Source organism: Talpa europaea (genome assembly GCF_964194135.1).
Source record: "Talpa europaea genome assembly, chromosome: 1".
Taxonomy (NCBI): Eukaryota; Metazoa; Chordata; class Mammalia; order Eulipotyphla; family Talpidae; genus Talpa; species Talpa europaea.
Window position 1 is genome coordinate 132,460,330 of NC_140073.1, and position 24,595 is coordinate 132,484,924.

The 24,595-nt window shown below is 34.7% G+C and overlaps 1 protein-coding gene across 3 annotated transcripts in view; it reads left to right on the forward strand.

Annotated features, from left to right (window-relative positions):
• Positions 1-15,572, forward strand: part of CYP20A1 (cytochrome P450 family 20 subfamily A member 1) — a gene marked incomplete at both ends in the record, with an annotated part of 35,942 nt that extends 20,370 nt beyond the window's left edge. For 2 of the 3 annotated variants that reach the window (XM_084243885.1, XM_084243886.1), the window contains 7 exons: positions 4,432-4,547; positions 5,549-5,603; positions 8,682-8,802; positions 11,597-11,708; positions 12,996-13,060; positions 15,192-15,281; positions 15,422-15,572. In XM_084243885.1, coding sequence (XP_084100011.1) covers positions 4,432-4,547; positions 5,549-5,603; positions 8,682-8,802; positions 11,597-11,708; positions 12,996-13,060; positions 15,192-15,281; positions 15,422-15,572 — 710 coding nt within the window. The remainder of the gene's footprint in view (positions 1-4,431; positions 4,548-5,548; positions 5,604-8,681; positions 8,803-11,596; positions 11,709-12,995; positions 13,061-15,191; positions 15,282-15,421) is intronic. The other variant, XM_084243887.1, reaches the window with a different exon arrangement.
• Between the last annotated feature and the right edge of the window lie 9,023 nt (positions 15,573-24,595).

The following is a 24,595-nucleotide window of genomic DNA, read 5'->3' on the forward strand; positions in this document are numbered from 1 at the left end:
TAAGATTTATTTATGCATACAGGAATTGGGATACAGGCCAGAGATGCGGGGGGGTGAGAGGATTCACCAGAGACTGAGTGGGGAACAGAACAGGCAGACTGAAATATACTGCTGAGGGGAGCAGCGGGAGAATCAGGAGAGGTCTGCTGTGCCATGTGGGTTGCTCTCTGGCCGACCGGGATCGAACTCATGCTACAGAGGCTGCAGGTTGCTTCACAGTGCTGCATCTTAACCCCTGTGCCACCAGGGAGGCCCCACTCTCATGATTATTTTTATAGTGCTATTATTTCTGCAAGTAGAAAATTAGAAATCACCTAAATGTACAACAACATAGGAATTACTGAGGAAATAGTAGTATGATTAATATTGTCTAGATTTTTAAAAATTTAATTAATCTATTTTTGCGTAGGAGTGCTGGGGAGTAGGCCAGAGGTATGGGGGGTGAGAGGATTCACCAGGGACAGAGTATAGAATAGGCAGATTGACTGAAATACACTGCTGAGAGAAGCAGCACACGAGACAGAAGAAGTCTGCTGTGCCATATGTGGGTTATCTCTCTGGCCAGGGATTGAACTCAGGCCATAGTGGTGATAGAATGAGACTTAACCCCTAGGTTACCAGGGAGGACCCTTCCCTGGTAGATATTTGAAAAATATCTTTGTAAAAAAAATGTAGCAACATAAATTCTCATCTTTTTAACATTGAGTAAAAATATTTTCAAAATCATTATAAAAATTAAATCTACAAAAATTGAGATAGTAATTTTAATTGAAGATAACTTCCCCAAATTCTCCCTTTTTTGGTTTCTATATATTTTATTTATTTATTTATTTATTTATTTATTTATACAATCACTGGGTACAGTCAGAAGTGCGGGAGGGTGAGAGAATTCACCAGAGTCAGAGCAGGGAGCAGAACAGGCAGAAAGACCTAAGTACACTGCTGAGGGGAGCAGCGGGCGGCAGGAGAGGTCTGTGCGCCATGTGGGACCCTCCTCTGGTGGCCGGGGAGCAGCTGGGGATCGAACCGGCGCTGCAGAGGCCGTGGGCAGCTTCGCAACCCAGTGCTCAAGTGCTGTGCTACCGGGGAGGTCCAGTTTCTATATATTTTAGTGATTAACTGCTCTTTTTTTTTTTTTAAAGATTTATTTATACGAGCACTGGGTACAGTCAGAGGCATGAGAGGGTGAGAGAATTCACCAGAGCCAGAGCTGGGAACAGAACAGGCAGACCTACCGACAATACACACTGCTGAGGGGAGCAGCGGGTGGCAGGAGAGGTCTGCACACCAGATGGGACCCTGCTGGTGGCCGGGGACTGAACCGGGCTGCAGAGGCTGCCCGCAGCCCAGCGCTCAACCACTGCGCCACCAGGGGAGGCCCACGATTAACTGCTTTAATACCTTTATTCTGAGATGCTGTAATTCCCTTTTTTGAAATAGGTAGAAATTATAATATGTAGGCTGCATTAGAATAATGGATTATTTTCCATATATATTAGTATTGCTTCCCAGAATTCTCTTCCTTTGTTCTTGCAACAAATATTTATTGAGGCCTTTCTGTGCTGTACAGAGATATGCACAGGAGACATTCGATCCTCGTGGGGCTTATCATTTTAGTGACTCTTTGAATGTCCAATGTAAGTCCAGAAAAACCCATTTAATTGGCATATATTCAGATATTTGTCTTTTATTACCATTTATTACCATCAAGATAATCATCTTGATGTGTACATTTGGATTTACTTCCCATAATAAGAAATATATTTCACAAATGTTGATCAATGAATATAAAATGAAAATTATGAGTTGATATGATATGATTCTCAGTAAGAGTAAATTACCTCGCAAGATGTGTTCCCTGGGCTAAACCTTTCACATATATCAAATGTGAGTTTTTATTGAAAATAGTTGATATTTATGTGAGTGTGATCCTAAGGTTGGATCAAGGTTTCCTTTAAGTGAGTAATTCTCAACCTGGTCTGTTCATTAGGATCATTTTGGGTACTTAAATCAAAAAGACTGAGATTAGGCCCCACCCTAGATCAATTTACTCAGAATTTGGGATGGAGGTACCCTGCGCAGCAAATATTTTCATAAAAGCTCTTCATGTTATTCTTATGTGCTTTTATTTTTGGGAATGTACAGCAGTAGTTCCCAAACTTTGCTACACATTAAATGAAAAAATAATGAAGCCTGGCCTCCACCCCTTTAACATTTACATTTAATTGGCATGAGATGTGCCTTGACTTGGCAGTTTTTCTTTTGAAGCTTCCTAGGATTCTAATGTGTAGCAAAGTTTGGAACCACTGCATGATAGTGTTCATTTCCCACTTTAATCACTAACATGTATTATACTCATTTAATTCTATAAATATTTAGCAAAGATCTATAATATCCTGGCATGTTTTTGGTGCTGGGAAGATATCAACAAACAAAATTAAACAAAAATTTCTGTGGCAACATATTTTACTGGGAAGAGGCAAGTGATAGTTCAAATAAGTACATTGAGCAGTGTGTTAACAGATGAAAAGTTCTATGGAAAGAATTAAATCAGGAAGGGGGACAGGAAGTGCTGGTAGGGGTAGAAAGATTGCACTTTTAAATAAGGTTATTTGGAAAGAGCTCAACAAGATTAGGTGACCTTTGAGCAAGCACTTGCAAGAGATAAGAAAACCAGTCATGGAGAGCCTGTTGCTATCTGCATGTCCAAGGGAACATGGGATAGGGACTCTTCCTCTGTATTTGAGGTACAACAGGTAACCTGTATGGCTGGAGTAGAGTAGATAGAAGAGGCATAGAAGGAGATGAAGTCAGAAAGTTTGATGGATGGAACCGATTTTATCTGACTTGTAGCTCATTGTATGACTAGGCTGTTTATATGAGATAGGAAGCCTTTGGAAGGTTTTGAGCAGAAATTTGATCTGACTTATATTCATTGACCGCTATGATAGATTATAGCACTCCAGAGTAGGAGCAAGGAGACTAATCAGGGATTATTGCAATGAATCAGGCAAGAGAGAGATTATGGTAGGCTAGGTAGCAGAGAACAGAATATATAGAACAATAATAAAAGAGTAACAAGGAATGATCTGTACTTTGAAGATAGATCTATCAGCAGTGACTGATAGATTAGGTGTGCAGTATGAGAGGAGACCTTAAGGTTTTAGACTAATAATTAGAAAATGAAGTTTTTAGGAAGTAAGATGGGACAGACTGTAAGAAGATTAAGTTTTTTGGGGAAGCTCAGGAGTTCAGTTTGGGATATATTGTTGTTTAATACACTTCAGACATGCAGCTGGAGATGTTGACTTAGTGTAGATCTTGACTGGAAATGTAAATCTGGGCATATCATCATATATTTTATATACATGTATATATAATATAGGTATACATTTATATAGAAATGTAAATTAAAACCTTAACACTGGTGATCACCCAAGTAGTGACTAAATAGAGAGAAGAGGCCCCTAAACTAAACTCTATCCTTAATCATTCCATTACTTAGAAATCTAGGATATGAGCAAGAAACAAAGGACATTTAGGACGAACAGGCCATGAAGTATGAAGAAAGCATGGAGTCTAGGAGAGTGTGGAACCCTAGGAGCCAAGTAAGATGAGGTCAAGTAAGATGAAGACCAAGAAATGATCTCTGGGGCCTCCCTGGTGGCGCAGCAGGTTGAGTGCAGCACTGTGAAGCTGTCTGCAGCCTCTGCAGTGCAGGTTCGATTCCGGCTGGCCAGGGAGATAACCACATGGCGCCAGCAGACCTCTCCTGTCTCGCCCGCTGCTCCCCTCAGCAGTGTTTTAGGTCTATCTGCCAGTTCTGCTCCCTGCTCTGTCTCTGGGGAATCCTTTCACCCTCCTGTGCCACTGGCCTGTACCCCAAGCTCTTGTGTAAATAAATAAATCTTTAAAAAAAGAAGAAATTATCTCTGGTTAATTTTGTTCATTCTTGTGTATCAGTTATTTATTCTAATATTTTTGATTTCAAAAATTTACTTTTCTGATTATTTCACATCTGCTTTCTGTCCCTGAGTGAATGATGCCTGAATTGGGACCATAAAGCTAAGAGGACAGAATTTAAAAGAATGGTGGAGAATGTCAGGGGAGAGGTATATGTGTTTGGAGGACTCTAAGGTATTGCATTTTTCCACTTGACCTGGTGATGATATGGGTATTTGCTTCATAATTACTTAATTTCACTTATATGTTTGATGCATGTTTTGTATGTATGTTAAATTTAACAAAAAAGGAGAAGAAAAGAAAGTAGGTAAGTTTAAACATAAATTAGCTTTTATTATTGGATACTACTTTTATCACCAAAAATAGTATTCTGCACATAGTAACATTGTAGAGAACTATTAAAAAAAATTTCAATCTTCAAAAATGCTTAGATTCTAAAAATCTTGTTTTTTTTTTTTCTTTTCTAAGCCCTTATGCAACTGGAATCTATTTTTAAAAAAATCATAAAAGAACGAAAAGGAAGGAACTTCAGTCAACATATTTTCATTGACTCCTTAGTAAAAGGGAACCTTAATGACCAACAGGTGATGTAACTTTAAATATTCAAGTGAAAGATACTCCTATATGTTTAGAACATGCTTTTTATTCACTTTAATACAAATGCTATCTCAGAATTCAGTGGCTGTCTTCTTTTTATTGTATGTCATAGATAGTACAAGTGTTTAGTCTCCTGTTATTTAGCTCTTTGAAGTAGCTGTATGTTATTTAGTACTTTCGTAAGCAAATATTAAATCCAAATTTTCTGATTATAAAAGAGAAGAACTTTTCAATAAACTTTTATCAATTAAATTCTTTTTTTTTAAAGATTTATTTATTTATGCATACAAGAATTGGGCTGCAGACCAGAGGTGTGAGGATTCACCAGAGATAGAATGGGGAACAGAACAGGCAGATTAACTGAAATACACTGCTGAGGGGAGCAGCAGGTGAGACAGGAGAGTCTGCTGCGCCATGTGGGTAATCCCTGGCCAGGGACTGAACTCATGCTTCCGTGGTTGCTGAGTGCTTCATAGTGCCGCATCTTAACCCCTTGCACAACCAGGGAGGCCCCCTATCAGTTAAATTCTGCATGACTAGATGTGTAGCTTCATTTGTTACAGGTGTGTGTTACACCTAGCACACCATGCTGCAGCCATTATTACTGCAGCTGTTCATTGAAGGAACCTTCTGCCCTACTGTACATATGCAAGTGCTGTAGAGAAGACAGGAGTACTTCTCTGTGTGTGTGTAAGTGCAGAAATTCAGCCATGCTCTGTGCCAGTGGAGGCTTTTTTCCGTTGTATCTGAGACTTTGATGCTATACTAGGTCCAGCAAGAGAGAATCATTTATATTACTGATAAATGTTTACTGCATCAAAAAGGCAATGCAATATTTAGGTTTTTCTTTTTTTAAGTGTAAAAGTCATAAAAAATAATATAATTGTTTCCTTTACTTGACCCTAATTTTATACTCTAGGTTATTTTAGTAGGGCTAATATAGGCCACCTTACATTCCATACTTTCTAAACTTAGTTTTGTTCCCTAGATCTTAGAGCACAGTATGATATTTTCTCTGGCTGGTTGCATAATAACTGCTAAATGTAAGTATAAATTAATTTCTCTTTGTGATAGATCATAAAATATACATGAGTAAAACTATTCTAAAATAAAGAAAACTTTTTGCAAAAGCTCTTTTAGAATTTCTTTCCCTATTGTTTTTTATTTTTGTTTTAGACTTGAATCACATAGCTACTTTTTTTTTTTTAACCCCAGGTGCTCTCTGCCACCTCTGAACATTGTTATATATTTCTTGACACAGCATTGGGATTGTGAATTCTAGTTAGTGCCTTTAAAATGAACTGCTATTGACACCTTTATAGTGTGAGCAGCGAACTTTTCAGTTTCCTGCTGCTCTGCTTTCATTTGGACTCCTATTCATTACCAAGTGTAGCTATTATTATGGGCTATGCTCAGAGGATGTAGGCTAAGAAATCATGATTTAAAAGCACTCCACTCTTGGTGGAATTATAGGTGATTTTTATTTAAAATTATGAAATGTGTGATTTATTTCTAAATCTCCTTACTGATTTTTAGTTTATCAGCATACCATTCATTCATATACTACTTATAAAAAATTTGTATGTAGCATAAGAATATACTATCATAAAATGCTAAAGGAAGTATTAAAACCTGTTCATTTGAAGGATTTCACTTACCTATCTTTCTGTTCAGTGAAATTTTCTTAAAAACAATAGCACAAATGTAAACTTGCCATAAGTTTTTCTCTTAGTAAAACTTTTGACATCTAGAACATTCAGGTAATATAGATTAAATGAAATTTTGGTAAGCATATGTCAAAAATTAACGTATTTAACCTTTTAAAATTGTTTAGCTCATTTTATTTTATTCCATTTGTAATTTTTGTTAGAATATATAATGTTATATTCATTTAAAATGAAAAAAAAAATACCCAGAAACATTTGTGATATCATTGCTCATGTTATTCAATGGTCTCTTCATAAAATTAAAATGACTTTTTAGTTCTTATGGTACATGAAGGTTTTATTATTATTATTATTATGCTTATGAGATGAGGTTAGTTTAGAACACTGTATATGTTTTAGGGGTATAGGTTCACAACTCCACGCAAGTCCCAATAATCCTTCACTTTAGTCCATTGGGTCCCCTTGCCCTCTCTTCTGCCCCCATCTTAGTCCTGAAAGGTTGCAAGATTCTGTTGTGTTTTGGTTTTATCTATTCCTTTGCTTTATTTCTTTATATTCCTCATATGAATGAAATCATCCAGTATTTGTCTTCTTTTAATTTATTTCTCTTACTATAATCCCTTCCAATTCCATCCATAGTATCATGAATGGCAAGTTTTCATTTTTTTTTTAATATAGCTGAATAGTATTCCATTGTGAGTATACACCACTACTTACTAATCCACTCATCTGTCCTTGGACACTTAATTTGCTTAATTTGTTATATATTACATTAAAATATGTCTTTGCAAGAGACATTCAAAAAATCTGAACCATTTATGCTCTGGACACAACTAAAAGTGATCATTTCAAGGTTGAGATAATGTATTTTTTTAAAGATTTATTTTTATTTATTTGTGCATACACGAACTGGGGTATAAGCTGGAGGTGCCGGGGGTGAGAGGATTCACCAGAGACAGAGTGGGGAGCAAAACAAGTTGATTGACTAAAATACACTACTGAGGGGAGCGGCTGACAAGACAGGAAAGGTCTGCTGCACCATGTGGGTTAGGTCCCTGGCCAGGGATTGAACTCATGCTGCAGTGGCTGCCGATAATTTGATAGCTGAGACTTTAACCCCTGAACCACCAGGGAGCCCCTGCGGTATGTTTTAATCTTCTTTGCTGTATTTACAAGGAATTTTCAGAATATTGCTACATCAAGTATGGACATTGGATTTTTTTTTTAAGGTACCTATGGAGTTTTTAAGAGGCAAAGTAGGCAGGAAACCTTAGTTAAAAGACTCTCCTCTGTTGCTTATTAACCTGGGCAAGATAATGATCTCTATATTCTCTTTTCCTAAAAGAGGGGTTTAGCTCTAGATGACCTCCAAGGTATCTTTTAGCTATTAAATTGTTTCTTCATTTAGTAATGTAATTAAAGAGCATTCAGTGACTTAAAATCATATTTTGAAACTATCTCTAGTCATACTTTTTAATACAGTTTGGCAAAATAACCAGTGTTTGAAGTTATTAAATTTTAAGTGATAATAAAGGCAAGTGGGGAAAATCTAGGAAAAGAGATACTATCTACCTGCATGGTTCCATTTCTTCCCCCTATTTTTGAATTGTTGTGATGTCAGTGGATTTCTTAAGGAAATAGAACTCTCCTGTTTCCTTTGTATTATGTTCATCATGTAAGTTTTTTACCTTTTCATTTTTCTCCATCAATATAATTCAGAAGTCATTGTAAAGTGAGTCATTAGATAGTGATTTTCTAGCTTTAGTGCTACTCAAAATAATTATGTTATTTGTTAGAAGTCTTGGTGCCTGGACTTGACTTGAACCCTACTAAATTTGAATCTGGGGATGGGGTTTGCCAGCAACCAACTTCCAGATGGTTTTTGAGAATGAGCAATAACCAATCCTGGTTTTTTTGAGTTACCACAAAAACAAATTTCTTGAGTACAAATTTCTTGACCACAAATAAAAAGGTAGATGATAGGATTATAGATAAATAAAAATTTTATTTATTTGAATCATTTCATCGGTGCTCCTGAGAGAACTGATAAGTCAGTTTATTTTTATTTCACAGGATTGATTGAACCATAAAATACACAGTTACCAACATTTAACACTCCTCCAGATGTGAAGTTTATTTATAGTCATTACTATTTCACCTAAGGTAAAATGCATTCAATGGTTTCAGTTACTTGGAAGTTTTAAGAAAAAAAATCTTCCAGATTGCATTCTCTCTTTTTTGGCAGCGTTCTGTAAATATTCATGTTCTATTCAGTGAAGTACAAATTCTGTAAAGAATCTTGTAGTATTTATATATCTCCTATATCAGAAAAAAAGGAAAATACCAAAAAAAAAAAAAATCACCCCAAGAACATTAGTAAATTTTTTCCTTATACTGCATTCAAACTATGAATTAGCAGCTTTCATTTTTACTAATATATAAATCTTCACTTAGTGTGCACCTGGGCAATCTGTTTTTTAACCACCTCCGAAGAAGTTCAGAAAAAACTCTATGAAGAGATTGACCGAGTTTTTGGGAAGGGTCCTATTATTCCAGAGAAAATTGAGCAGCTCAGGTAAGAACACAATAAAAGGAAGAGGAGATCTATGAAAAGGCAAATTTGAACTGGTTTATCTATCTGATTTAAACCTAATTTTAGTGGATAATTTGATTTGTTTTTAAAAGTTGCAATGTAGTTCTAGGAAACCTTTACTTTAACTTGTATAAAATAGAATCAATGGTTTTGTAAGTGGGACACTCATACCTTGTTGGTGGGAATGCAAAATATACAGTACCATTTGAAAACTGTGTGGCATGATTTTATAAAGTTAAACATACACTTACCATATGACCCAGCAATTCTACTCCTAGGATTTAGTCAAGAGTTATGAAAACATACATCTGCACAGAAAACTGTATGTAAGAGTTTATAGCAGTATTATTCTTAATAGCAAAAAACTGGAAGCAGTCCTGAGGTTGATCAACTGTTGAATAAACTAATTGTGTTAATACCCATACCATGTAATATACTAAGTAATAAAGGAGCGCAATATCAATACTCACATAAAAATGGATAAACCTTATTATGCTAAGTGAAAGAAGTCAAACACAAAGATTACCTACAATTTGTTTGATCTCAGTGAAATTCTAGAAAAGGAAGAACTATGAATACAGAGACTAACATGCTGCTATTGTATAAAGAGGAAATCAAAGCAGAGATTTAAAAAACACCCTGAGACAAATGGAAATGATGATAAAAACAACCAGATTTGTTGGATGCAGCAAAAGTGGCCTCAAGAGGGAAGATAATTTCAGTACATGCTCATATTAAGATGGAAGAAAAATCCCAAGCAAATGATTTATTACTATACCTAAAACAGTTGAAGAAGAGGAACAAGTAAGACCTGATGTTAGTAGAGGGGAGGAAATAATAAAAATAAATGGAAATTAATGAAATAGAGATCAAAAACACTACATAAAAAAATTAGTGAAACTGACAATTGGAATTTGAGAAGATATAAAGATAAATTTCTAGCTAGGCTAACAAAAAAATAAAAAAGAAGAGAGAAAACATTACTAGACAGAGTCACAAATGAAAAAGAGAAATCACCTCTTTATATTCATTAAATTATTCTAAGTAACTATATGCTAGTAAATTTGATAACCTTGAAGCAATGGACAAATTCCTAAATCAATAGAATCTACCAGTTCCTAGATCAGTATAGGAATCCAGGAAGAAACAGATGTGTTGAACAAGTGGATCACAAACATGGAAATTGAAACAATAATAATAAAATCTTCTGAAAAACAAAAACTTAGGATCAGATTGTTCTACAAATGAGTTTTATCAAACCTTTAGGGAGAACTATCTTGCTCAAGTTATTTTTTATAATATAGTATGATGGAATGCCTCCTAATACATTTTTTGATGCCAGTGTTACCCTAATACAACCAGACAAAGGTAGCACAAGAAAATAACAGACCAGTATCCCTGATGATGCTGGGAAAATTGGAAAGCCAAACATAAAAGAATGAAGTTGGATCTCTCACTAACCCCATACACAAAAATCAACTCCAAATGGATTAAAGACTTAGATATAAACTTGCAATAATAAAAAACATAGAAAAACACATTGGCATGATATTTGCAATATAATTATATTTTTGGTGACTTGATTACCCCAAGTTAAAAAAGTTCTGCAATATTCTGGTTTCTTTTCAGACTGTATTAATCTTTCTCCTTTACTAAAAGATCTCTGTACAATGAAAGAAAATACATAACAGTTACAAAGACATCCTATTGAATGGAAATATGTACACAATATATAACTACTAAGGGGTTAATATCCAAGATATGTAAAAAGACTCATACAATTCAGCAATAAATCAATAAGAAACCCAGTTAATAAATGGGCAGCATATATGAACACAGTTCACCAAAGAAAATATCTAGAAGGCCAATAGACATATGAAAAAAATGTTCATTTTCACTTTTAATATGAGAGATGCAGGTTAAAACCACAAGAGATACTATTTAACACTGTGAGAATGGCACATATTAAAAAGATACCTAAAAGCAAAGATTGGAGAGGATTTGGAAAGAAAGAACCTATTTCACAATTGCTGGGAATATAAACTGAAGTAACCATCAAGGAAAGCAATCTGGATTTATCTAAAAAACTAAAAATGGGAAATACCGTATAATCCAGCAATCCTGTTCTCTTAGGCTTATATCCAAAGATTATGAAGCCATCAACACAAAAGCACATATGTTTCATGGTCTTCACTGCAGTATAATTTATAATAGTTAGGCCAGGGATGCAGCCTCAGTGTCCACAATAGATGATTGGATGAAGAAGACATGCTGTATTCATACCTTGGAGTATTTTATCTGGCCTTAACAAAGGATGAAGTGTAGCCACTTTCAAGAAAATGGAGGGAGTTTGAGAGAATTATGTCTAGTAAAACAAGTCAGAACAATAAAAACTAATATTGGACCTTTGCATAGCAGATAATTAAATAACATAGAGCACTTAAAAAAAAAAACAAAACAACCAATGGGCATCAATAAATGTCCTGGCTACTCTGAAGTTAAGAGGGAGGAGGAAAAAAAAGGGACCAATATATAAAGGATGATGGTGGGGAAAAGCAAACAAATATAAACTCATAAAATTGTTAGAAAAATAACTTACAAAAAAAAAATCAAACTTTATTCTAAATAAGCAAATTATTTTATAAAAAGAAGCTATCTATATGAATTTATAGATTATTAAAACAATTTAAGGGATATATATCAAGAAAAAAAAATATGTGCATTTCAAAACACTCCTCTCAAAGTACAAATCTTCAGAAAAAATTTTTTTTAACAGATACTGTCGGAAAGTACTTTGTGAAACTGTTCGAACTGCCAAACTGACCCCAGTTTCTGCTCGGCTTCAAGATATTGAAGGGAAGATTGACAAATTTATTATTCCTAGAGAGGTAGGAAACTTTTTTAAGACAACTCATCCAGTTATTCTTTTCAAGTTTTTTAGTGTGTACTTTAAAGTTTTGTTGTTTAAACGTTTTCAATTTTTTTACCTATTATCAAAGACACAATTGTTTTAAATTACAAAACAATATGTGTTAAAGTTCAAGTACTATAAAAGAAAGGTTCCCTTCCCTTCAGATACTACTGTAATAATTTTGTGTGTATATATATATTTTAAGATTTATTTTTATTTATTTATGCATACAGGAACTGGGGTACAGGCCAGAGGTGTGAGGGGTGATAAGATTCACCAGAGACAGAGTGGAGAACAGAACAGGCGGAATGACTGAAATACACTGCTGAGGGGAGGCAGGAGAGGTCTGCTGTGCCATGTGGGAGCTCCCTGGCCGGGGATCGAAATCGTGCTGCAGTGGCTGCAGATAGCTTCAGAAGTTGTGTCTTAACCCCATGCGCCACCAGGGAGGCCCTGTTCTTCAATTTTCTTCCATTATTGAGTGTATCATGGCTGTTAGTACAACTGGCACTCAATACAATGTCAATGGATGCGTAGTATTCTATTTATGTTGTATGAATGTACCATAATTTATTTAAGCATTACCAATTAATGGAAATTTAGGTTGACGTCACATTTTTTTATCATTACAAATTATAAAATTGCACAAATATAGGACAGAGCCTTAGAAATGGTGTTTTGGGCCCAAAGTGCATGCGTATTTTAAATTTAAATTGTCTCTTATAAAGCAATTCATATATGTGGCAACAATGTATGAGAATGTTTTTTTCTTTTCCATATCCTTACCTCTGGTTGTAATAATCTTTTACATATTTTGGAATTTTATGAGAAAGTATATAGTTTTCCCTCATCATTGGAGAGATTAGCAGCTTTATATACATGTATTAACAGTTTGTATTTCTTGTTTTGTGATTTATCTACTTCTAACTTGCTATTCTTTCTTTGTGAGCTTATTTGTCTCTGTATATTATGCATACTAACTCTCAGTATATGGCAGATTTTTTTTCCCTGTCTATTATGTATCTTGTAATGGTACTTTTGATATGTTTTGTTTTATTTTTACTGTGCACAAGTTTAAAATTTTAATATAGTTAAGTCTGTCATTCCTTTAAGGCTTCCAAATTTTGACATGCATTGGGAGGCCTTCTCCACTGTTGTCCTTTGTTTTCGTCTATTACTTTATATTCACTATATTAAAAGAGTATTTTAGGATAAGTTGGCTTTCTGGGCTTTGACTAATTAGAATAATTCTTTTTTTTGGCAGACTCTTGTCCTTTATGCACTTGGTGTGGTACTTCAGGATCCTAGTACTTGGCCATCACCATACAAGTATGAATATCTGTCATTGTCTTTGTGACTATTTTTATGTTTGCATGTTTTTGCATTCCTTTTCTAAGTTTTGAGGTAAAAATTCAATATCTGACAATAATACAGCCAAAATAAAGCCACTGTCTTCCCTTTATATCTTCTGTTTACTACTTTCTCTTGTTTATTATATTAAACTGTCTTTCCTATTGCCACTTCTATCTACGATCTGTTTAGTTTCCTATCTCTATAGCTGTCCTTTAATTTCAATGGAATTTTGGAACTTTTTGTTGTTAAGTGGGTATTGCTTAATGCAGTTATCAAAAAGACAAGATAAAGCAAATGCTGGCAAAGATTTGGATAAAAGGGAACTCTTGTGTACTGTGGTGTGAAAGTAAACTGGTATAGTCACTTTGGAAAATAGTATGGAGGCTCTTTAAGAAGTGAAAAATAGATTATTGTGTGATCCAGCAACGAAGTCACTAACTGGAAGAGATATTTTCTATGTCTGTGTTCATTGCAGCATTATTTACAAGTTTAGAAACAACCTCAGTGTCAGTGGATGAATTGATAAAGAAGAGGTAATATATATATGTATACAGTGAAATGTTATTAAGCCTAAAAAAGGTGGCAATCCTGCCATTTACATAAGAGAATGAACTTGATGGGTGTGTGCTAAATGAAATAAGCCAGAGAAAGGCAAATACTGTAGTCTTCCCTTTCCTGTGGTTTTGCTTTCTATAGTTTCAGTTGACCTTATTTAACCACTATCCAAAAATATTATGTACAATAAGATAATTTGCGAGAGAGGGAGAGACCACATTCATAACTTTCATTACAGTATATTTTTATAATTGTTCTATTTTATTATTGTTGCTATTAATCTCATACTGTGCTTAATTTCTAGATTAAACTTTATCATAGGAAAAAACATAGTTTTGGAGTTCAGTACTGTTACGTTTCAAGCATTCATTCCAGGTCTTGGAAATAGCCCCTACTGATAAGTGGGGACTACTGTACTGCATGATATCAATTAAATGTGTAATCTAAAAAAAAAGTCAAACACGTAGAAACAGAAGAATGGTTGTTGCCAGAGGTGTGGGATATGGGAATAATAGGGAAAGTCTGGCAAATGGTTCAAACCTGTAAGTTACAATATGGAAAAGGTCTGAGGCGCTAATGTATAACATGGGGACTATAATAATAGTCATACTGTATTATATAATTGAAATTTGCTAAGAGAGTAGAAATTGTTCTTAACATGCACACCTGACAGTGGTTACTTTGTAAGATCATAGATGTGTTAGCTAAGTTGAGGGTGGGAATCCTTTCACAGTGTGTACCTTTACCTTGTACATCATCACTTTGTACACTCCAATATATTATTTTAATTTTATTTATTATGTCAATTATACTTCAGTAAAGCTAAAAAATGAAAATAAAAAGCCCTCAATATTTGAGACTAGATTTTTCTATTCTAAATTTGGGGTTTTATTTTATTTTTGATCTTTAAAATTGTGAGGTGTTTTACAGAAAATTTGAAAAATCAAGTTTGATTCTTTTCATCTGCAAACATATAAATATCTCCTGGTAAACATTAGGGCCTCAGTTTTCAAGGTAGTTTAAGACTACTGATTTTGATACATTTTTACATGAAGTAAAATATATATTCCAAGTGTAAAAGATTGTTTATACTTAAAAAATAAAGAAAATGAAAGCAGAATTATTTTCTTTTCTTATAGTAAAGATCTTTCAAAAATTTTTATTTTGAGGGCCTCCCTGGTGGTGCAGGCCGTTGAGCTGGGGTACAGGCCAGAGAGGCCTGTGGAGGGGGGGTGGCGCAGTGAGAGGATTCGCCAGAGACAGAATGGGAAACAGAACAGGCAGACTGACTGAAACACACTGCTGAGGGGAGCAGAGGGTGAGACAGGATTGGTCAGCTTCCGCCATGTGGGTTGCTTCCTCGCTGGCCTGGGATTGAACTCCTGCAGAGGCTGCGTATTACCTCATAGTGTGGTGCTTAACCCCTTGCGCCACCAGGGAGGACTTGCTAATTTTATTTTTTAAAAACCTTTGTTGTGTATCTGTGTTTTTATAGTATAAATATGTAAAATGCCAGTAGAGCGCTGTTGTGATTAGCCCATCTGCTTTTTAGATTTGATCCAGACCGATTTGATGATGAGTCAGTAATGAAAACTTTCTCCTCGCTTGGATTCTCAGGCACCCAAGAATGCCCAGAGTTGAGGTGAGATGATAAAGTAAAGTGAAAGGAAAGACGCCAGACTTGTACTTGCAATTTTGATCATTTCTGGTGATAATCAGAAATCTTCATAATTAAAGTATAATTTTTAGTCTTTAGTAACCAGTCAATTTTTCCCTCACTAGGTTTGCATATATGGTGACAACAGTACTTCTGAGTGTATTGGTGAGGAGGCTGCGTCTACTTTCTGTGGAGGGACAAGTCATTGAAACTAAGTATGAACTGGTAACGTCCTCCAGGGAAGAGGTCTGGATCACTGTCTCAAAGAGATATTAAACTTATATTTGACTTTGTTAAGGAAAATATATATTCAGAAAATACATACTGAATTCCTTTATAAATCAGGTATCAATGAGTCATATAAACACCTATTAGTACTTCATTATGTTAATTGGGATTTTTGTAGATCCAAGATTCTTAATGCATGATATACATTCATTCTTATTGCCCCAATATACTGATAATTTTAATGGGAATCTTCCCCATTTACATTTTTGTGTTATCACTTTCAATTCTATCATTTTCACATATTTTTAGTTTGATCTCTAAAAATTACATTCTTGAAGAGAAATTATTTTGCATAATTTAGGAAATGGTTTCTGAGCATTCATAAAAGAAAAACATAATCCTAATTCATTTTCACACTTCTAATAATTACATCAAAGGAAACTAAAGGACTTCCATAGTTTTATTTCTTGGATTAGTATTCTTATTTTCTGAGTGTAAATTAGTTTGTGCTTAATAATTGCTACTAGGTTTGAGTAATTCATTGACGAACCTACTTTATATTTTTGTTTTTATTCCTCTTGTGACAGATGTTGATTTCATTACTTGTATAAGGCTTATTATTTTGAACAGTTCTGAAAAAAGAATAGTTATTTCTTAATGTGTTTTGAAATGCCCCTCCAAATGACAATTGAGATTAAGGCTTGGCTGTCCTATTTTACTGGAAATCTTAACACTAAATTACTCCACTAATTTTCTCCTTTTAAATTTTTATGTTAATTTTTGGATGTTACATTTTTACTCTTCCATATATACACATAGTATACTAATTTTCATCTGTGGAAAAAACCAGAATCCCCAATTTTTTTATTAGTCATACACTAAATATAATCTATAAATAAGAAGCGAGAGAACAGTAGCCAAACATTTTTAAAAAAAGGAGGAAAAAAGGCAAATGTGGCTGAAAATCTTTGCAAAATATGACTGAAAGGGATAATGTTTATACTACATGTAAAGAATTGACAATTGGTAAGAAAATATGCAGTAAGTAGATGGACAAAAGACACAAATAGTTTAAAAAGCAGAAACTGTTACAGGGCAGATTGAAGGACACACCAGAACCCCCAAACCTGCCTCCTCTAAATAGGTTACACACCAGAACCCCCAAACCTGCCTCCTCTAAATAGGTTCTGCCATCCCCTGCATCAAAACATACCCTAGTGCATTAAACTTTTGATGGAAAGGAATTTTAATACAGTTAGTGTGCGATAAAGATAAGGGAAAGAATACAGGTTCCAAATCAAGCTCCCAAGTTACCCATCCCTTCGTGGATAAATGTCCAGGCAAACAGGGTTGGCCCAAAGCAGAGTCACTGAGGCCCACAAGCCTGCCACAGGTCTAAGGCACTTCCTGGTAGATACCCAAGGAAAGGGGCATAAGGAGGCCAGCACATCTGGAACAGAAGGAGCAAAATGAAAATCAAGATAAAAGCTGCCATTGTTAAACTCCCTACACATCTCTCACCCACATCTGTTTCAAATAATCCAAGACCAAAAAGAAACTGCAGCTTCTTGACCTGCCTCTCTGCTTCATGTCCCTCCTCCAGGTCTTCTTCTGGGTCCCCACCTTCCTCCCTCCTTGCCTTCTCTCCAGCTTCTTCTCCTCCCTGCTCAGCTCCAGGATACCTTGGGTGGGGCAGGGAACCTGGAACTTCCCCTTTTCCTGGGGACCACCCTGTTCCAAAACAGCCAGTTTAGAAAAAGTCTTGTTTATGAGCAAAGAAATGCTGGGGCTGTTTTACCTATTTTAAGTATCTTTCAAAATTTACCTTTTAGTGCTGACACATTTTTGTTTTTAATACTTTTTTATTAATAGTACTGTAGTCTACTTTTTCTGGTTATACTATTCTCAAAAAACTTTTAAATACATTCCTTAATAACTGAAGGAAAAATGCTAAGTGCAGATAGAGGAAAGAAAAATAAAAATGATTAACGTTTGCAAGTAGGCTTATTTTTTGACACTGCTGAATTTCACTTGGAGTTTTGTTTTCAAGAGTGTACCCTGGTTATTAATTACTTTATGCCATATTTATAGTCAAATAAGTAACATTTGGGACCTAATTATGAATGGTGGAAATATAATTTAAGTAATTTGATACACGCTTTATTTCTGACTAAAGTTTTTAATTTATGGATTAACTTAATTCCAAAATTTTAAGTGAAATGTATCCTTAAATCATAGTATCATGTTCTTTCTAACATGATACATCAAATTTATTTCTTCCCAGCTATCATTTTCTGTTTTTTTTTTTTTTTTTTTAATAGAAAGCATTTTCCCTTGTTATCCAAGTAGCATGAGTGGATAGGAAATGGCAGGGACAGGATGGAGTAGGCAACTGATATGTAAACTGTCAGTAATATCAGATGAGATAGTATAATTTTGGAGTAAGTGGGTCCTGATCAGCAGTGATTAAGGCAAAAACAGGGCCTTTGAGAGAAAGAAAGAGTGAGTTGGCATTTTGCCAATAAATGTGGCAATGTGTAATAATTAATAGTGATTGGAATCAAGGAAAATGAAGGATTGAAGAATTAGCTAAATAGGCATGTTTTATCCATGTTATGTGACTAACTTAACTTACATAAATCCTGTTCTAGAGGATTTTTAAATATAAAAACACATGTACAAAGTAAATTACTATTCACTATCTTAGTCCTTGGTATTTATCAAATGACTAAAATTTTATTAGTCTCAGCTTTACTGATACCTGGTAGCAAGACTCTTTAGTTTTGTAGCTTTTTATTTTTTTCAAACTATTTCTGCACTGATTTTGATCTTTATCCTATTTGATTGTTCACAAGTTTATTATTAAAAATGTCAGCACAGCACTTTTTTTTATGGAATGAAAGGGCCCTTCCACACTTTGTGCTAATAAAATTAATAGAATTAATTCTGTGTATCTGTTTGAGAAAAAAAATGAAAAACATACTTTATATGGTCCACGAATATACAGTTTCACTATTTTATATGAATGGATTTCTTTCTAGACCTATGTCAAAAAATGTTTTCTTCACCTTAAAATAATTGTATTTTAAAAACCAAGTTTTTATTTTATGAAAATAATATAGGTTTATTGTAGAAAAACCTAAGAACTATATATACACAAAAATAGCAAACTCAGTTACTTATAATTCCCCTAAATGAAGTTAGCCAATGTTGAACTTCTGAGGTAGTTCTTTCTACTGTCTTTTTGTCCACATACAATTTTCACACACTTACTATACATAATGGTCTCTTCATTTAATATAGTATGAACCAGTAAGGTTTTCTTATAACGGAAATATTCATATTTTCACTCAGTATAGATTTTTGTCATTCTTTTTCTCTTCTCATGATATTCTTATTTTTTTCAACTTTAAAATGAATTCAGTTATTTAAATGATTCTACCTAGACAAAAAAAAAAAAAAAAAAGGAAAATTGTTTGCTCTGAACTGAATGTTTATGTCCATCCAAAATCGTGTGTCGAAGCCCTAAGCCCTAATTCACATTATTAGGTATTAGGAGGTGAGGGCTTTGGGAGAGGATTAAATCATGAAGTTCCACTTACAAGAGCAAGGATCATTGTCCTTATAAGAAGACATATGAGAGAACTTCTCTCTCTGCTATGGGAGGATATATGGAGAGAGGTTTTTTTATTATTGTTTCTCCTAAAAGAGTATAGAAGGAGGTTTCAAATAATTCACCCTTCCCCCCAAAGTGATCTTATTTCTCCATTCATGTAATGAACCAGTTATGCATTTGTACATCTACATTACTAAAATCTAGGACAAATTTTGGTGTTACAGTGAGCATCTAAGAAATGAAATTACTATGCTAGGAACAATCTCCATTATAATTAAGTTCAACCTTTGATGACATATCAACTTGTGAAGGAAATCTTAAGACTCTTTGTTGTTGTTTGTGGACTCAGGGACAAACAAATTAAGACATTCATTATTTTCCCTCCAGATCTATAAAAAGTACTGTTAACCTATAAAATGTACCTTTTTCATATGTAGTTATGTTGACAAATTGAAAACTCCTTTAAAAACAATTCAACTGAGTGTGTAAAACTAAGGACATGATCAATAACACCAAGGAGCTTGTTAGTAACTGTAAGAATATAGCTGTGAGAAAAATGGATGCTATTGTCAAGGCAGTTTTTAATAATATCATCAAATTCATACTAGTGACTTTATTTTTCTTGTTAGCCAGTACTCTTATCTGTTTTTTCAGTTACTAAAGCAAAGATTAGGGTAGAAGGGAAGGAGCTGGGGCTGGCCATGGGATATGACAACAAAGCAGTTTCTGTTGCTACAGAAGTCAGAGGAAATCACAGCCAAGACAACACAATACAGTGTTGCTTTGAGCCTGGGAGGTGACCTGCACTGATTAAAAAGGATTGAGACTGAGGTGAAATAGAAGCTAAATTGAAAGTAGAACACAGGACTGAAACTAGCATTCGTTATAAACCAAGCACTATCTTATTTAGTCTTTCAAGGATCACAGTAGTTTCACTGATAAACTAAAATAGTTTTTCATTCCTGCTAGAAGAAATACTGTAAATTAAGATAGGCAAATTATTAGCTAAGAAATAGTAAAAGATCTAAACAAATTTTGTTAATACCTTCAATAGGGTTATTGGACTTAAGAGGGAATCAAGAAAATTTCGAATGATGTACTGTTCATAATAGCTAAGGAAAAGTGATTAAAAGTATTATAGCAGCAGTATTAAAATAAATCTTTAAAAAAACCCACAGTACTGCCAAGTCTACCACATTAGTACAACTTCAATTTTTTCCTGCTTCTACATACATGTATTTTTATATACTGCAATCATAAAAATATGGTCTATTTTTTCTTAATGGATTTTAAACATTTTCCTTTGTTACTTCTTTTTTGTAAAAGCTGCAAGAATATATCTATTTTGGGGGCATAGGCTTTTAAAATAGAAATTAATTTAATATTTGATTTATAGAATTTTATGACAATGAATGGATAATTGTAAAATCTGAGTTGGGAGCTATTCTGTAAAATATCTGGTCAATAAATAAAAAGACATAAAATTACGTCCTTTATTCCAGTTCCACTTCTCCTTTTAATTGCCTTGAATGGATCTTGACAGTGTGTGATAAAATGCCATGAGCAAATAAGTTACAAATATCCTGTTTAGAGATTAAAAATTGTTTACATCTAAATACTTGCTTTATTTTTTAACACATGAGGATAGGGAATTAAACAGTGTTACTTACCATTATAACTATATCATGAAGTTGTAAGATGCTTGTTTTCAAAAAGACAGTGTTTTTGAAGAAATGAGTGAAATCTCTTGGAGGTTTTCTATAAATGAAGAATAAAGTAAAGGACAATTTACATTTGTAAAGAGATTTTTTATAGGCCTCTGTGATATGCTAAATATCTCATTATTGAAAGTATGTAACATCTTTCAGAGATGCCTGTGAACATAGGTTTAAACAGGTTAAAATTATATAAAATATTAATTAAAATAGTTAATAAGCAGCAGTCCTTTGTTCTTTCTCACTTGGTCATCATTAAATAAGGAAATATTTAAGGATCAATAATTTTTATTAGATAAGTGAGAGCATTTCCCAGAGTTTCTCATTGAACATTGATTTATGAGCTACTCTGAGAAAAATGTTCCTTGCTCATGTTCATTCTTCACTTCTCTATATTATATTTTCTCAGATATTTATATTACATATGCATATATTGGAAGTGATGAGAAGGTCTATAGTAGAGAAATTTATTTTAACTTGATTTAACTTCAACATTGAGTGTTCCAAATGCATTGAGGAAGATACTTCTTTCTCCTCTTACACCTATTACCCCATAAAACCAGTGTTTCATGGAAGAGTATTCCATACAACAGAACTCATTTTTTCCAACATGCTCTGAAGATAAAAGGAGTCTTAAGGAACATCTGTCTTAGCTAGTTCCTTAGCTAGTCTCAACATGATGGCCCAAAGATTTTCTAGACCAGGTTCTATATTCTTAGAACCAACCCGCCTGGACTTCATGTTCTGTCATTCTCTCACCTCTACTCCTTTTCTGTATCAGGTCCAGCACCTCCTAGCTGTAGTGACTCTCTCCTACCCCTCTTCCAACTTTTTGAAGCAAAAGGGGCTCATATAGTCAGGCAGGTTTTTTTTTTTTTAATTGAATACTTAATGTATGCTAGGTCTTGTGCAAGACACTGAGGTCGAATAGTGAATAAAATAGACATTATATTAATGTGTTCTGGCTCTTCTGTGCTTCACCCCAGGAGGTAAAACTTCAAAGTCTCATATCCCTGAACTTAACCTTCTCACACGCACTGTCTAGATTCTGACTTTGGAACAACTCAATAATGCTTTGGGTTAATGACTGAATGGGACTTATCAAGGAACTTGTAGATTACTTCGCTACAAATTGAAGGCTTTAGTTATAGACTATAGTGTAATGGGGAAAAAAGCATAAGGAATTTTGGAAATCAAACCATTATTTTTGTCATTTTTAGTATATGACAAGAGAAACTAGGCATCTTTTTGAGGAAAACTTTGATGCTGACTAGGAGTACTGGGGAACTTTCAAAATGTGAAAAACAAAAACAAAACTAAATTGGTTTGACTAGGTTAAAGAGCAGTGTTTATTCTAGTTACTTATATGACTTGTTGCTTAATTATTTTGCAGCCCTAGGTTTGTTCAACTTTTATGATTTATTGCTCGGGTTGCAAGGTCATCAGCTTATTAATAATCGAATTTAGGAGCTTTAAATGATAGCAGAGGGGCCTCCCCGGTGGCGCAGCGGTTGAGCGCTGGGTTGCGAAGCTGCCCGCGGCCTCTGCGGCGCCGGTTCGATCTCCTGCTGCTCCCCGGCCACCAGAGGAGGGTCCCACATGGCGCGCAGACCTCTCCTGCCGCCCGCTGCTCCCCTCAGCAGTGTACTTCGGTCCTTCTGCCTGCTCTGCTCCCCGCTCTGGCTCTGGTGAATTCTCTCACCCTCCCGCACTTCTGACTGTACCCAGTGCATGTATAAACAAAACGAACAAACAAACATATGAATAAATAAATAAATAAAACATGCCTCTATTAAAAAAAAATTAAAAAAAAATAAATGATAGCAGATACAGTCTTGTAGAGATTATATGGTAGGGCCAATTTACAATTAAAAAATTTAAAGGGAGAAGCCTAGAGCTTCTGGGAATAGGAGAGTAACATTATTGTGCTTTCACTTTAGATTTTTCTTAAGAAAATTCTTCTGAAGAAGTCTTTAAGTCTATACAGCTGCTGCAGTCATAAGATTTTGTTAAGCTTTTAAGAAGGTGGAGATTCAAAGGAATTGAAATTTTAAAAAAATCTTGATACAGAATCTTTGAGGGCGATGCAAATGTGTTTTGAATGTTAAATTTACTTAGATTTAAAATACATATCTTCAAGCAAAGTTGCCATGACAACCTTTCTTAATGTGTGATAAATGTTATGTCTATCTCTTTGAGATTTTTATCTTCCCCAATACGCATTCTTTAATTGCAAGAATTGGGCACTGTGGTATATTTCTATCTGGATGGTGTCCTGTGTATTCTTGGAAAATGCAAATTAAGCAAAAGGGCTTGATTTGTTCTGTAGCATGGTAATCGCCCCAAATAAATGTCATCTTGTTTTCCTGATGATCAGAAATTGATCTGGTTCTCAACCTAAGATGAAATTTTGTATTGTAGTAAAACCATAAGTCTGTTTAAGTTTCTGTTTTTCTTATTTAGAGAATTTATAGGAAGACCTTAGGAAGTTTGGGAAATTCTGGACCAGATCTCTTGGTTAGCCCCCAAACTGATGCAGCATCCCTGAGATAGTCTAAATCCATCCATAGTTACATCACAGCTGAACTGATAACCACAAGAGATGTCTCTCAATGGCCATGCATGTGCACAGATACACAACAGATACACAACAGGGGCACCTTGTACCATGAACCCGAGCTCAGTAATGCTGAAGAGAGACTATTGTCAGATGTCCCTTCCCCTGTACCTGCTCAGGTACTCTTGTCCCTCATGTTCCACTTCACCCACCAGGGACCAGGGGAAGAGTAGCTGAGTTTTGGAGACTCAAAGTTTAGGAGAAAGGAATTCAGATCCTTATTCCTGAAAATAAGAATTTTTTAAGCGGTGTGTGTGTGTGTGTGTGGGGGGGTTATTCATTGGTACCTTGTAGTAATAATAACTATGATTATTACTTAAGAGCTCTGAATATGGGTGCCTGAAATCTTGAAATGCTTGCCACAGGGTTATGTTTGTGTTTTACATTTTATTTTATATTTACTATATTTTCATTCCTTTATGGTGCATTTTTAAAATTAGTGTTTTTGTGATAATTTAAGAACCCCTGAGGACAGTTAATGAAGTAAGTTGAGGTCAGAAATACGATCTGTTAATTTCTTGGCTTTGATTTATGTTGGTCTTGATAGACTTTGTAGTGCTATCTTATATGTAAGAGAATTCATGGATATTTTCCAATCCAATACTCTTATATACGAGGAAATTAAAACTCAGAGAGGTTATTTTACATAGGAATTTGCCCAGGCTCACAATAAACACAAAACACAACCAGTTCAGAATGTGATTTCCATTTGGCTACATATTACTTTCTAAAGGAAGAATTTAGGACAAAGAAAAAGCCCCTAAGCATAAAGAACTGCTTAAATTCGGGTACTATACAATTGATCTCTGAGAGAAGTAGGATACTAGCCTCCTAGAAACAAATGACACTTGAAAAGAGATGTACCATGGTCATGCTGTGATAGTTATAAAGGTTTTTGGATTTATTTTTCTTGTAAGAGGCACAAAACTGACTATATAAATTTTGGGACCCAGTACAAACTAGAAATGTGGGGACTTTGCCAGGAGTAGAGTCAATATCTTCTCCCATGGGTCTGTTCTTTCAGCCTATGGTGAATTAGTGACTCCCTTGGGATTGAAATCTCCACACTGGGACACTTTATTTACCTGAACCAGGGGAGGCAAGAGAGATCCACCCAGTCATA